The sequence below is a fragment of the Solea solea genome, chromosome 7, assembly GCF_958295425.1.
Source record: "Solea solea chromosome 7, fSolSol10.1, whole genome shotgun sequence".
Taxonomy (NCBI): Eukaryota; Metazoa; Chordata; class Actinopteri; order Pleuronectiformes; family Soleidae; genus Solea; species Solea solea.
The window spans coordinates 26,556,908-26,572,649 of record NC_081140.1 but is presented as its reverse complement, the minus strand read 5'-3'; the positions used below and the strand labels follow the sequence as shown (position 1 = coordinate 26,572,649).

The window sequence follows — 15,742 nt, the reverse complement described above, 5'->3', positions numbered from 1 at the left end:
TGTGGGCTGTGTGTGTGTGCTGCCTTTGTGTCAGTTTTTCCATTTTCTTGACATGTACTGGCCTGGTTTGACCACAGAGGGGCAGTCAAGTGCTGGACTTCACATGATGTGTACAAGTAGAGTGTAACAGCAAGTATGTCACTGAAATCCAATCATGATCAAACGTTAGTACTTCCACACAAAAGTTAGTTTTCAAAAAACAGGGCAGGTTCTAAATGTGGTCCAATCTGTAGTAAGTGGACTTGTAGGTTTTTTAAAAACTGCAACTTCTTCCAAGAAAATTGAGAATCTACATTGAAATAAACCTAAATAAACTTACAAATACACACCCATAACTTTAACCATAAATATACCGACTTCCTGAAGGGTTCAAGAATTCTGTACTGTTCTCAGTGAAATGTAAATTTAAATGTAAATATTTGTGATATAACCTGTATTTCTACCCCTAAGCACACGCTCAACATTACTTTCCCCTTCATTACATATGTTTTTACCTTATTTGCTTTATCAGTAAATGTGTTTTCTTGTTTTTTTCCTGGTTCGTGTGAATCTGCATTTTCTCTAATCTGTGGAATGTCACAGACCTGAGAACAGGAGAGATTTTCTAACGTCGACTCTGTTAATGTGTGACTCTGTGTTCCTGTTACAGTGAAGCCGAGGCATTTGTGAAATCTGCCCTAAGCTAATGATTAGCAGCCGCACGTGGCCGCTGTCAAGTTTACCTCGTCTCTGACTGGAACCAACACACACAAACATGGACAGAGACGAGCTGAGACTGCCACCTACAGGCCGACAGTGTGAATACATGGGTGGTTTTTATTCCTAGTTTATTACAAGATTATAAAATCATCGACTCATTTTTTTTTTTGGCTTCTGGTTGAACTGTGGGATTAAGAGGAGGAAGTACAGAGACGTGTTGATAAATCAGATCTGTTCACAGCTTTGTTTTTTATTTGGATTCAATTAGGAATAGTTTTGGCCTCAAGTCCTTCAAAACGTTTCCCAATTTTTTACATCTGCGTCCGTCAGCTGTGTTCACTTTGTCTCTTGGAAACGTCCCTATTACTATTTAAATACACGACACAAATAAAAGAAAATGGGCGGCTCACACACTTTTCTCACACTTTTCTCACACATGCAGCATCACAAAGAGAGAATGTGCAAACATCAGCGACTTCCAAAACAATCACTCCAAGGATAGTTTCCCTGTCTCTCTCTCTGTTGTTCTTTTTTTGTTTACAACACCCTGGAGATGAAAAATCTCAGTAGATCAGCAGTTTCTGAAACACTTGGATCAATAACAGCGCCACGTTCAAAGTCCACGGCGTCACATTTCATCCTTTATTCTGCTGCTGGGTTTGAACTTCAGCAGCTCACATTTACCACGTCTACCTGAAAGAGTGTAGTGAGGATCCGCCTATGAGATATTTGTGCTACAGAGAAGTTGACCGGGTGTACCTAATAATGTGACTAATACTGAGAAAGAAAATCTGCATAATTCTCTTATTTCTGCGATACAGAAAAATGTCAAAGCGGTGACGTATAGAAACAAACATATCTTATTTCCATTACATCATACAGCATTTTTAAATATAAACTCTCTGTTCGACAAAAAACGCTTCGTGTCAGGACGCTGATGAGCGGCAGATCACGGCGCCCCCCCCCGGCAGGATCATTTACTGCCCTGCGGTGGCGGCAAGCGACGTCGGCATAACAACCACCGAAGTCTTACAGTATCGAGGTTACTCATGAATAAAAGATGACGTCCAAGTTCACGCAACAACCGAGTCGACGGCATCACTTATCGTCAGACCCCCGTTTGAGTGGAGCGGCAGTTGTCTTTGTTTCACACATTCACACAGACGTGGTCTAACCTTTGATGAATTATTCAGCGCTGTGGAGAAAGAGAGAGAGAGAGAGAGAGAGGAGGAACAAGGGCAACAAGAGTTCGACCGGTTTCACTCTGACGCGTTTCACAAGTGCGTTTCACTGTTACATCTCAAAATACACACAGAACAATGACAACATCCTCCATTTCAGAGCTGCTTTCTCTCCAACAACAATCCATCCACGAGGAGGAGGAGAGGTGAGAGCTCGTCCTCTCAACAAGCTGAAGTGTTTCTGTCCCTCTCTGTGCCAAGCGGTTAAAATCTTCAAGTATGTTATTGCTTCACTCATTATCCTGCTTTTCCACAACTGTCTCTCCAATTTAAGTGTAAGAGATGTCATAAAAATGCACTCTGCATTACCGTAGTTGTGTGACGCTTTGTGCTATCGGGAAAAATTGCAGCGGTTTTTGAAAAGCTGTCGCAAGACGGCGAATCAGCGTCTTTGTTGCCAGAGAGGAGAGAGTTGGAAAAACTGCCTGTCGAGGAAGTTTCCATTTTTTGGCCTGTTTTTGGACATTGAGACAAAAATGTGTTATACTGCTCAAATCTCAAATTTTACACGCAAAATTGGGTGTTCAACTGCAGTGAGTGTTAACTTTGGCTATGTGAGGTTGTTACAAGTTGGAAATTCCGAGTTATGAGAATATGGCAACCCACCAGAGCAATCTGGGGAGGAGGATTAAAACATTGTCCAATATATTGAATTAGCTGAATTCACCACAGAATCAATCCTGCCTAAGATATGAATGAACTGATAAGATACTGAGTATCAATATTGTTCCAATAATAGAGAAAATTACTGAAAGCAGAAGACAAAACAAATATGATTCAAAAACCATTAAATTTCGCAAAAATGCTTCACAGTTCTTTACAGACTGCTCCAGGCCCTGGTGTTGAACCGTGGTACCTGGGCCTCAGGATCCAGATTAAATTGTGAGGCTATTATGAGCAGTATCGTTTTTTCTCAACCTTTTCTCTCTCCTCTTTCTGTCCCCCATTTTTCCTTTTACCATAACCGGCCGAGGCAGATGAAGAACCTTCCTCTACCGGCCTCGTAACCTCTCCTCACTTTGAATTATCTTCATTCATTTTCTACCTCTTTATCCTTCAAAGTTCAGCTCAGCTTGAGCATAAATCTGCATCCATGCTACCACAAACCTTACCCAACCTTACTCTACCATTTTAAACCAATAAAAGAATGGAACCATTTCATGCGGTGGAAACACAGCGCTTGAGCTACAAAGTATAACTCCTTGTCTATTGAGAGACAAGGAGGACCCACCAGAGCCTAAAATCTGCGGAGGAGGGTCAAAACATTGTCCAATATCTTGAATGTGAATTTGCTTGACACTTAGCCACAAAAATTCACAATGTAATTTTTAAAAAGACAAAAAAAAAACCCTGCCAGTTGGACATCGAAAAAAACCAAAAGCATGCGAGCACAGCGTCATGAACTGTGAATGTAGGAACTGTAGGAGCACTGATAAGCGCCAGCAGAGGAGCAACTGCGGCCGACAGCATGTCGACCTGGAACAGTCCAGCCTTTCAGCCATGACAGCCAAATAAAAGCCACGCTTTGTAACTGCAGCACACGAGAGAGAGAGAGAGAGAGACGAGCACACAGCTGCCACGCTGCGACTTCTGTCATCAAGACAAGAGACCCAACCAAGAGCTAGACCGTGGTGGTGGACACTGATGACCTCTCCGGGGCCAGAGATCAGAGCCCGTTGGCTGCACCAGGGTCAGGTTGGACAGAGCGTCTTGTCTGAAACACAACAGCCTCTCAATGATGATGCGGGGGGAAAACAAACAGCCACAGTCGACGAGCGAGCATTTAGTCACGCCGTTCGAGCTTTCAGCTGCTCAAGGTTTCCACTGAAGCACAGATGAAGTTCCCTGGACTTTTCCACTGCAGCGGGAACGCATTCACGTCCCAAATATGGGACAATAAATAGTCTGTTTTTCCTCAGAGTAGAAGAAAAGCGCGGGGAAATATCATCTAATGCCATAACTATGTGATTCTTAAACAGTGCATGGGCCTATTTTTATGAAATAATGGATTCATATTTGCTGAAATCACCACAGAATGATAAGACACTCAGTATCAGTATTGGTCCAATACTGGTGAAAATAACAGGATTGGAAAGTGGAAGACAAAACAAAATATGATCCAAAAACCCTTACATTTCACAAAAATGCTTCACAATTCTTCACACACTGATTATTTCTTCTTTATAGGAGCAGAATATTTGTTTTAGAGTTGGAACATTACATTTTTGAGACAGCTGGTTATGGTTGGATGGTAAATGCGTCAGCACAAATGTGCTATCAACAGCTATGTGGTTTAAAAATGTAAAAATCAATAAGATAAAAGTGGCATTGAACAATCCTTATGATGAAAGAAATCTCAATTTGTTGCAAAAATGCACATTTTTAGCAACAGCATTGCTAAAATATGAACGTTTGAATTATTATTAGTGAGCCTGAGGCTCAAATGTGAACTTAAAAGATATAAAATTCAAGTATTTTGTCTGTATAATAGTTCATAATTGATGGCCTGTGTAGAACTGGATCACCAGACGTAAATTAAAGCTGCAGTATGTAATGTTCGGTGATTATATTATTTTGGTTGTTTTGGCCTTTGTGAACAGAAATAATGTAAATTGATCAGTTTGCTATGTCCTTTATCTGTAAACAGTGAAGCAAAACTATCAGACCTGAGTAAGGGAGCGTTTGTGTTAATACATTAGCAAAGCAGGGGTGGGCAGGGACAAGACACATTTATCTCGTCAAACGCCTGAATGGTCTCTTATTGAGCAGTATAATTTACTTCTGAAAAACTTTCATGGACCCCTTTTTCTTATGGCAACATGGCCATACTGTCAAACACAGAGTTGTTTTATTATTTATTTTTTTAAATTACATATTACAGCTACAGCTACAGCATTCGACATTTATATTTTCTGATAGATGCAGCAAAAAAAAAAAAAATCTGGAATCCACATGGGGCTGGCAGGAAGCAAAGCTGACGCAGCACAAAGCTACGGATACATATTAGTCCATTCCAGATAGATGAAGTCTGGAATACTCCTCCAAAATGTCAGGATCATTTTTTAAAGGAAAAGACAAAACATTCCTCTACAATAAAAACAGACTCCATCTCTTACGCAACAATCGAAGAATGTAGCAGTCAAACGTCTGTTTTTATCTTTTTATCACACTGCTATTGTTTTATACTCATTCCTCAATGCCGTAGGATTTTTATTTACTTTTATTTGGCTCTTTTGGAAATTCTTGTTATGTCAGACAGACACAACTACTGCAGAACAACCATGAGTCACCAAACTAACAATCCACCCACCATAATGAAGAAATAATCAACATAGTAAATGTTCTGCTGAGTTTTGAAGGCTATGATGTCAGCGCGCTACTGCTCCAGGCCATGGTGACGACCTGTGATACCCAACCTCAGGATCCAGATTACCTTATCTCTCTCCTCTTTTTGTCCCTCACTTCTCCTCTGTCCCTCATTTTTCCTTTCACCCCAACCGGCCGAGGCAGATGAGGAACCTTCCTGTACCAGCCTCGTAACCTCTTCTCAATTTGGATTATCTGTATTATTTATTCATTTTCTACCTCTATATCCTACAAATGGGCGTCACAGTCTCCAACCAATCCATTGTTTCAGCTCAGTTTGAGCGGAAATCTGCGTCCATGCTACCACAAACCTTACCCGACCTTACTGTACCAGTTTAAACCAAGGGAAGGGTGCCAAAGAATGGAACGGTTGGTACTAGTCCTAATGGAAACGCCATACCATAAAGCGAAACATTCCACTCAGTGGAAACATGGTGCTAGAGCTAAAAAGTACGACTACCAAGAAACAATAATGAAAAACAAGGATTTCTGTTGAGAGACAAGGGCGACGAGGTGAAACTGAACTGATTCGAACAAAACGGGAAGTGAACGTGGAGTTTCCAAACAAAAAATGGAGGTAGCAGCGTCCCAGAAACAACGGCAGACATATCCATAGCAGAATTTAGGGATTTTCAAAAAGGTAAACAGACTACAGTGGATGGAGCCAAAGACAGTTATGACAGTGAGATACAATGCCGAGGTTTACTTTGGACAATAGCACCGGGATTTTAGTTAGTCCTGGTACATGTGTCAACAGCTCATCATAGACGACAGAACAAGAACCGACACACATATCTGTGACGGCTTTGAAATGCCATCAAATCGGAAACATGACGAAGACCCCGCAGGCTTCCCTGGAATTCAGGGGGTGAAACAATACACGAGTGACTTGGCCCATCACCGTGGCCCCCATTCACTTTCAACCTGCTAAGTCAACATGGGCCCTGCCAGCTGGAATGCAGGATCCTCAATCCTGCAAATCCACATACTCCTGTAGTCACTCCCTGAAAATATTACCGCTCTACGATCAGTCACATTTCAAAATAAACCACCAAATCAAGGTGAGACACACGAGGTATGAGAGGAAATAAGATCCACACGGGGATAATCGACATTCTCAGAGGTACATTTTTAAGAAAAACTGAGGAACACAGAGGGAAAATTGCCCGACTAAGGCATTTAAAGTTTAATTACCCAAAATTAGGTGAGGAAAATTGCATAATGGTGCAGCTCAAGAGAACAGATGTGACAGCCAGGTTACCTTGGCGATAACTGTATAATTCAACATGTGTGAAGAACATTAGAGAAGTTTGAATTCACTTTCTTGTCGAGAAACTGGTCAGAGTAGTTTGAGATTGAATTGTTTTACAGCCTTCGTTTCTTTGGGAATTTCAAGATGAAGAAGGTTCTGATTTTGGGCTGCGTATTCTTCTTTTTGTGAGCAACTTGAAATCTTAAAGACATCTTTAAGATGATCTGCTTACACAGCAGATCATCTGTTGTTGATAGATCATCCTATCCCCAAGAACCTATGAAATCTTACAGAAATATAGATTATTTTCATAATGGAAGAATCAAGTACTGTTTGTTTGTTTTGTTTGGTCCACAAAATGTTGAAAAATGTCAATCAGAGTTTTTTCAAACCCGGAAATGATGATGTTCTCAAATGTCTTGTTTTGTACACAAAACAAAAACGCAGTTTTATCCAGTTTTAATGATTTCTTTGTCATATGGAGCAAAGAAACCCGAAAAAAATTCCAATTTAAGAAGCTGAAACCTGTTTGAATTCTTTAAAAAAACAAAACACTTATAGTTAACACAAATAGTTAACATTATAGTAGTTATTCAAACTAATTTTTAACCTTACAAGACAGGAGAGTTTTCGTAAATAACTAAAAAAAACTGTGTTAGTGTGTTTTTTGGTCAAATATAGGAAAACAATCGGCTTATCAGTTAATGTCAGTCCATTTCAGGTTAAAGGTCCAGTGTATAACATTGAGAGGAAGTTAACATTATTTGGCATACTATACTTAATACAAAAAGACTCTTTTTATATTAATATCAGGTGCAGGCTCAGCTCTATGGAGGCGGCCAGTTTGGTTCCCCATATTTTTACAATAGTCCATGATGGACAAAGTAAACATCTTCAGCATCAGAGTTTTGATGCTAAATGAAGGCTACATACTGTAGGTTCTCCAACACGCTGGGATATTCAGCTGCAACATGAGACTACACCAGTTTTACATACAGTACCTTTAACACATCCATTTATTGACTGGATACAACAAATCTAGGTTTAAATAAATATGTTGTGGAAGACTGCAGTGAAATCACGAGCCCAAAAAAGACAAACGGCTCAAACACGACTTTTAAGTTCAGATAAAAGAACCTGAAAACTTGCGGTCATTGTCACCTAAATTGTTGGGTTGCTGTCAAAGCACACATCTGTAATCTGAAAACACATGCCAGGTTGCATGACTGCACACGCCTGCAAACACCACATCAGGAAGATTTCCCCGCTCCTGAGAAACACGTGTGCACCGCGTACACACACACACACACACACACACACACACACACATTCCCAGGACATCTCGACACATCAATCCAACAGTGAACCTTTTATCCTTTCACGTCATCGTAACCACAAAACAAGACTCGTGATTCGTCTCAGTCCTCGGTGGTGATGCAGGAAACCTCTGCCACACAAGGAGCAGCTTTATCTGACTGAGAGGGAAGCAGAGCTGTGTGTTGATGTGGTTTCTTTCCTGTTCTTTTTCTCTCATGAAAGACAGAACATCTCTGCATTAAAAACAACACTAATCTGCTATAACTTCCAGGACAAATCCCTCTATTTCAGAAACGTCAGTGAGAAAGGAAGAATTCACATCTACGAGGATCTACGCCATCAAGTTTCTTCATCACGTAAAGTGAAAACACACAGGAGAACCAAACAGGACAAGAATTCCCATGATCCCACGCTGCATCTGATGACATTAAACTTAGTATTTTGTTATAGTTTTGACTGAGATTGGCAAAAAATCTAATTATTGTCTTTATGCGACTAACACTGTACTTAAATAATATGTAAAATAAATGTTAACATGTGAATGCTAAATTTACTTTCTCAAAGTCGCAGTAGTAACACAACCGGAAAATGCTCCTGTGACTTTCTTGCGAAAATAAAAAAGACAGTACTTAGAAGAAGATGGGGACAGAAAAACATGGAGAACTAGCTGGAAGCTAATGTTGTTGTCGCAGATGACAGCTAACAACAACTACAGCTAGTTGTTAGCATGTTAGCCGCCATTTCCTGTCTTTCACCCACTTTAAACTACTAGCTACAAGCTAAGGTTTCACCACAAAGAGACTTGCTAGCTTGATAGCACTTTTCATTCAGTAAATCAATTCCTAGCTAGTGCTTTCAAACTGGTACAAGGACAGCTGTTTAATTTAACGTAGCTTGACTTAACTGTTTCCACATACAATTAAAGTGAGGTATAGTTGTTCGCAATTGGCTGCGATAGTTTTAGGTGAGCTTGAGCCCAAATATTTATGCAGCAGTAATTGAACTTCCTGTCACATTATCTATGTGTCTTAGTCAGACTTTGAGAAATTCAACGCTGTAAGCGATTCAGGGCACTGCAGCGCTGTCACAGAAACACACCAAAACCAGAGAAGAAGATATAAAAAAAAAACTGAAACGGATACAGAATGAAGAAGGCCAGGGTGACTCAGTTGAGAAAATGAAAGGACGAAAAGACCAAACACTCCAAACGCAAGAAGAGCCACTCAAAATGCCATTTCCGTGTGGATAAAAAGCTTATCCTACAGGCCCGAACACAATATATATATGTATCAGGTTTTTTCTAATGCCATATAAACATAGTGATTGTTGATTGAACAGGCGTGGTTGTAGTTGAGGGTGGGGCTTTGTCCTCTCTATTATCATGCAGGCCCTGCCCCCCGCGCTGACCTCACATTTCCAGGTAAAGGTTACAGGCTGAGGAGAAAGCTGAACAAATGGCCTTATAACAGGTAAATAAAACAGAGAGAAAGCAGCAGTATTGCTCTCGTGGGCGCAGGCAGCGGTTGACAAATAAAGCTGTCGGCTTGTAAAACTGTCAGGTCTTACAGTCATTGCCGGTTTCTTATTTACACTGTGGGCTTATCTGCTCTTACATAACTGATCCCACAGCTCTTCTCCTCGGCGTTCCTCCGTTTATCTACCAACACTACACCTATTGACTACTTCATGGCCGAAGGTCAAGTTTGCAGTGACACACACACATTTGTCACGCACAATGTTCTCATGATCTTTGTCTGCTGATGATTATTTCTCTCCTATTCCACGTTCTTTATCTGGTAACAAATGAACAGGACAAAAAACAAAAACAAAACAAGCCTGAGAGATACGAGCAGACGTTGTGGACGCGGGGCAGTCGGCTGATTGCAAACATATCTGCGCTCTTGCTCACTCACCACCACGTCGCTCTGTATTCATAAGCTCATATTCATGCGCATGTGTCATTGCTTATTCACTAGATTCCATACAAATCTGTGTCCAGTAACAACCAAAGCACTGTTTCACACCAACTCATTTCACATTTTGATCAAAAAAAGCTCTCGCAACCTTTAACGTGAGTCCTTTTTAAACTGGAATACAGTGTATGCTCTTATTCCTTATTGTTGTTGTGTATTTTATTACATAATAATATCACCCTGCTATTGGCCAATGGCAAGACTCTGGCATATTTACACCTTGATGTTCATTAATGCCCCTACTGTCAGGGCTGCAACTGATGATTATTTTGATGATTAATTAATCTGAGTCGATTGGTCCAAAAAACGTCTGAAATGTTTTCAGAATGACTCAGTTTTCATGATTTCTTTGGTAAATTGAGCGAAGAAACAAGAAAATGTTCACATTTAAGAAGCTGATTTAATTGCCAAGAACACTTGATGAATTTATTATCTACTGGTCATTTAATTGTTGTAACCCCATCTGACAGAAGATATTTTTATCTCCTGGCAATCCTGGAAGAATGACAAAGATTTAATTTACATAAAATAGGTGGATACTTTATTAATCCAAAGTAGAAATTTGTATTTTGCTTTTTAGAGAAAAGCTAAAATTAAAGGATCAAAGGTTTCCCAACAGTAGGACGTCAGTCTGAACTGTCACATCTCCTACCTCCTGCAATCTTCTTGAGGAGCTGTTGCCTGGCAATGATCCTGCCCAGTCTGTATCCTGAGCGTCTGCGGTGATGGTCCATTCTCAGGTAAATATCCTGAGTCTCTCGGGTCATACTACCCAGACACTCGCTGCCCGCGGACTCTGGCAGCTCTCGAAACATCACTGAGGAGAAGAACTTGCTTCCCCGAACGAGCCCTTTGACCACACACCAAACTCACACGCTCTCTCCCAGCCCTGGCGGAGAACTTCACATACAGACGCGAAAAGCCTGAAGTGAACTGAGAGGCAAGGCAGAGGCGGAGGCGAGGGGGAGGAGTGCCAACACTTCACTGTTTTTCCTCAGCTCATGTGACCAAGAGGAGGCCAATGGCAGGGGAACAGTGGGAGTACTGCCCACCTTGCTGAGCTGAATCCAGTGTCTGTGTGAGCTTCCCCCTGCTCTGGAGGGAAATATAAATACCATTGGAATGCCGATGGTGTGAGTAAAGGAGAGCAGGGGTGGAAGAGACATAAGTGCGGGAGGAGGGCCCTACAAAAATAGTGGTTTTTGGAGCCGCCCTGCTCTCAAACAACTCCTATGCTGTTACTGGTCACACAGGTGCCAAGTTTACTGGGCAAGAGTGGGTACGTAGCGTTTGAGGAGAAAGAGGGGAGAATGAAAAAGAGAGAGAGAAGTCACTTTTTTCCTGTGGTTGGGGAATGGTAATTTCTGTTCCACCCCCACCCCCGCCTCACAACAACTCAGACTTCCAGCCACAGGAAAGGCCTCTCAGCAGCAGGTCTCCTCCAAGTGTCAGCTCCTGGGGGGGGGGGGGACAAGGAATTTCAGCCGGAATATCTGGTGACCAAAACCTCAACACAGACGGAAAGATGAGGCTGCAGATTTTGGTCTGTTTAGATCTGGTGGCTGTGCGATTTTCACAAGAAACGTTGGCCCGATCTATGCCAGGCCTCTATGTGGCGCTGTAGCACTGCTCCACCAAAACGGGAGAAGAGGAAGCATGTGCAGAAACAGTGACAGAAGATCAAAGTTTTCTGACCAATGAATTATGACATCTATATATATATATACATATATACATACTTACTTAATACAGTTCTTCTGAGAACCTTCAGAGATACAGAATTCAGAGAGAGAATCTCCTCCTGACTTAACGTTTCTCTTGCATCGGCCGGTTTACAGCGTGGAAAAACAATCCACATCCGTCCGGGCAGCAGACCCACCCACTGCTAATGAAAGCCTCACCCTCACCGTGTATGTTGTGAGAATGTATGGCGCCGCACGTACGTGAGGGCAAGCGACCAAACTCCAAACACAGTGCGCGTCTGTTCCTCTCTACCTGTCTGCTGGGGAAACAGCCACGCTCACAAAGACCACGGTTCAGCCGCTCACGTCAGGTCCTGCAGCATTAACCTCCCTACACCCCTCACCCTCAGGTGGAGCTATTTTTAATAAGCCCGTGTTGTTACGCCGTTTTCAGATGATTACAGTGGGCAGTGACTCACTTGTGACGCACAGACACCTGTGTCCATTCATTCATTCATTCATGTAAGTGTCCGCGTGCACACAAGAAAGAGTTGAGGAGAAAGCGTAAGCACTATTTTTGGGGACACAGATTACGTCTCAACGTACGTAGCGTTGAGAAAATGATGATGTCATAGACCCACCTCGTAGAGGTCGACTGATAATGCCAATTTTTTATAATTTTTTTTAAATCGGGGCCGCCAATCGCCTTTAATTGACTCTATAGCGACGCTGAAAACACCTTTTTTCATGTTCAGCTAAGGTCGTTTTCACACCTAATCGTCCGCTAGACTCGGTATGATTTGGGGTTGCAACATTCAGCTGGGCCAAGTTTGCTCATAAACTTTAGTGAAACAAACTGAACCTTTTAAAGTAACGCGTTCCTCAGTTAGTTTGCTTCTTTAGTGCGGATCAGAGTTCGGCTGCGCATTCACACCTCCCCAAACCACCCGGACTTTTGATTTAGAAAGAGCTGGTGTGAATGCACCATAACATTACTAGACAACCGACCGGAAGTTAAGTAGCTGGCTTACAGTTAAGCAGACGTTGTAAGCTGTTAGTAACCAGTCATTGAACAACACTAGTGGTCTGTTTCTCCAATTAAAAACAGTATTTTCCAAAAAAAAAAAACAATGTATAAATTAAATATTAAATACAAGAAATGGTCATCAAAAAAGTAAGCTTTTAGATATATATGCTGTACTAATTTGTTAAGTCAAGGAATAGTGTTTCCCCCATCCTCTAAAATGTTTAAAAACACACAATAATAAGCTAAAATAGAATATTCAGATATAAATATGACACAATGTAGTATGCGTGTACATTTATAGACAAATAAGAGTCGTTTTGGCAGGTTCCGTGTGTACGGAGACGTTTCTTGAAAGTATTCCGCGTTACGTAAAAAACCTTTTAAGAATGAAAAAGCCGAGGATCATCAAGGGAAAGTTTCCGTTTCCGTGTGCACAAGGCTTTAAGGTGTCGGGTTCAAGTGTGAGTGGCAGCTCGTTGGCAACGGCACGATCTACCTTGAACCCTGAAGTCCTGTGCTTCAGTCTTCCCTCCTCGTCTAGACGAGCACATGTGGCACGTATCGCGTTACGGAATCAATCGTCGCGCCGCTGTGAAACACGATAATGAACGAGATTAATGGGTGTTTTTGTCTCTGTCAGCACTCAAATACAGGGGGGTGGGAAAGAGCTGCAGGATCTCTAGAGTGTGTCCTTGTGTGAGTGTGTGTTTAACTTTGCACTACATGCCGTGAAGGAAACGGCTGCAGCGTGTCCTATAGTGGGAGCGGTTACAGTCCCAGTGACTCCAGTCCTTATCAAACGAGTCTCAACACGCCTGCGTCTGGGTTTTTCAAGAGAGTGCCGACGTTTTACGGCACGGCAACGGGAATCATCGCACTCACACTCAACGGCGGTCGTGAACTAAACTCTAACTAAACCGCACGATGACAAATTAATCCAAAGATTTGATTTGATGTGCTCCAACGTGTCAATCAAACTCTGCCAGGTGCGATGATAAAGAGGAAAACCTTACTGTATCGCTCTGAATCACAGAGCTTACAGAGCACGGGGGGGCCCCCGCGGCGGCGGCAGAGTGAGATTTAGACACCGGTTGCTGTGATGTGGTCTGATTCACCAGCAGAGAAACATGTAATCTGTGCTGGGCAGCGCTGGCTCTGCTGTGGCAAAGTTTCCTGTGGTTTAAGGCTTAAGAATAGCAGCAGTGTGACGGCAGATTTCCACCTTCGCGAGCCACTGAATGTCTGAATCGTGAGCTCAGGTCTGGGAGTGAATTGCACTTTAATATAAAATATCCACACATACAGTACAGCCACTGGAGTGAAGGTAACAGGTATGCCTTCAGTGTCAAGCTCAAGCATTGAGAGAAGGTGTAGTCACTCGAGCTGAAACAGTTATTCGATGACTCAATTGTTAATCTTTATATTTCATGACTAAAACAAGATCTCTGATCGTTTCAGCTTCTTAAATGTGAATATTTTCCTTATTTCTTTGCTCCGTATCACAAAGAAATCATTAAAAGTGAATCATTTTGTGTTGACTTTCGAGAACATCATCGTTTTCCAGGTTTGGCGAACACTGATTTTTTAACGTTTCGGACATTTTCAATTAATCGTGAAAAGTAGTCACACTCGTCCCGCACGCGTAAACATCCCCGTCTCCGTTAAAGGGTTCCAACCTCTAACACACGGAATTTCAGACATTCCACGTTTAACAGTTGAGTCCAATGCAGCGATTCCGTCCTCCGGTTTTCCCACGTCGCGTAAATTGATGATCGAAAAGAAATATGGCTGTTAATTAGTCACAAATTTGCCCTTGGCACTGGTCTAAAGAGTCTTGGGATTTGTCAGCTGTCAAACAAACCTGTCTTTGGACGTTCTGGCTGGTCCACACCAACTTTAACGGGCTAATTGAGGATTAAGACCTGGTTTTAGGGCAGGGATCAGCAAGTAAATATTGACGAGGGCCAATTCTTTTGTAAGCAATTGAATATTGGGGCCAAAACAACGTCTTCAGTCTTGGAACTAATTTACAAACTGTTTAAAGGAAGAGAAAAAGGTGAATGCACATGACTCGAGAACCAGCCGTTGCCACAGTGATGAGCCTCAGCTGTTTGGCCAGCATTTGTGTATCAAACTTCATGCACACACACACAAATAAAGCACACACACACACACACATCCAGGTGGAAGCTGGTTAAACAGAGAACACATACAGCAGTCATAAAACATCTGCATGATTTCAGCATCTCATGTTTCAGGCTGAAGACACAGATTTTTTAATTTACTCTGTGATGAAGAGTTGCTGCTGCTGCTGCTGCTGCTGCTGCTTTTAAACCATTAGACTGAGAATCACTGCAGATTCAGAATTCATGACAAAGTGACGTCCGTTTTTACACTTTAATTCACGTACAGTTTAAAGTAAATGTTGTTGACACACATATGGATGGATTTTCACATTTAAAATACCTTGTATTCATTTTATCTGTATTTTTTTTAATGCTAATCCTACTTATTCTTTACCTCGCTGCAGCAACCATGAATCGGTTATTAAATTAACTGTCAACTATTTTGATTATTGGAGTTTTGGAAGAGTTTATAACATGCAGTTAAAGTTAAAGAAACAAAAGCAGCAATGAATATTCACATTTATCATAATATTCATACAAAGGGAGAGAGAGAGAGAGATAGTTCATGTTTCATGAAGTAGTTTTTTTCCATTTTCATGGTGCAAAAAAATAAAGTTGCCCATCAGCGCCCCCATGCGGTATTACCAGGCATGTGTTCATTTTTAATGAGTGAATGACTGAAGTTTGGTGCAGTTCAGATCAAGTCTTTTCCTACACGTGTGCAAAAAGTTTATGGTTTGGTCCACTGAGTCTCACATGATCATTTATACAAATATAAGTTTATATCTACATCTATATATGTGTGTGTATATACAGTATATGTATAAATGATTGGAGGTCATAACATGTTATCTTTCCAACATTCCAATAGTAAACCGTCTTTAACGTGAGTTTGACCTTTTTAAAAAGTATTTAATTCTAATTCTAGTTTGAAAGTGTGTTTTGATGCATAAATAAAGTTTATCATCGTTACTATGACTTTTCATAGGCCAACTGTGCAAGAATGTGTCCTGCTGAACTTTTTACAAAAAGAAAAGTGAAAAATCTGCAATTCCCTTG

At 41.4% G+C, this 15,742-nt stretch overlaps 1 protein-coding gene across 3 annotated transcripts in view; it reads right to left on the bottom strand.

Annotated features, from left to right (window-relative positions):
* The window catches only part of stard13b (StAR-related lipid transfer (START) domain containing 13b), an 89,470-nt gene that overhangs the window by 28,345 nt on the left and 45,383 nt on the right, over window positions 1-15,742 (bottom strand). The window contains exon 1 of one of the 3 annotated variants that reach the window (XM_058634018.1): window positions 10,501-10,834. The exons of the other annotated variants lie outside the window; for them this stretch is intronic. Coding sequence (XP_058490001.1) covers window positions 10,501-10,663 — 163 coding nt within the window. The 5' untranslated portion in view covers window positions 10,664-10,834. Of the gene's footprint in view, window positions 1-10,500; window positions 10,835-15,742 lie in introns of those variants that run through there. 3 annotated transcript variants of the gene reach the window in all.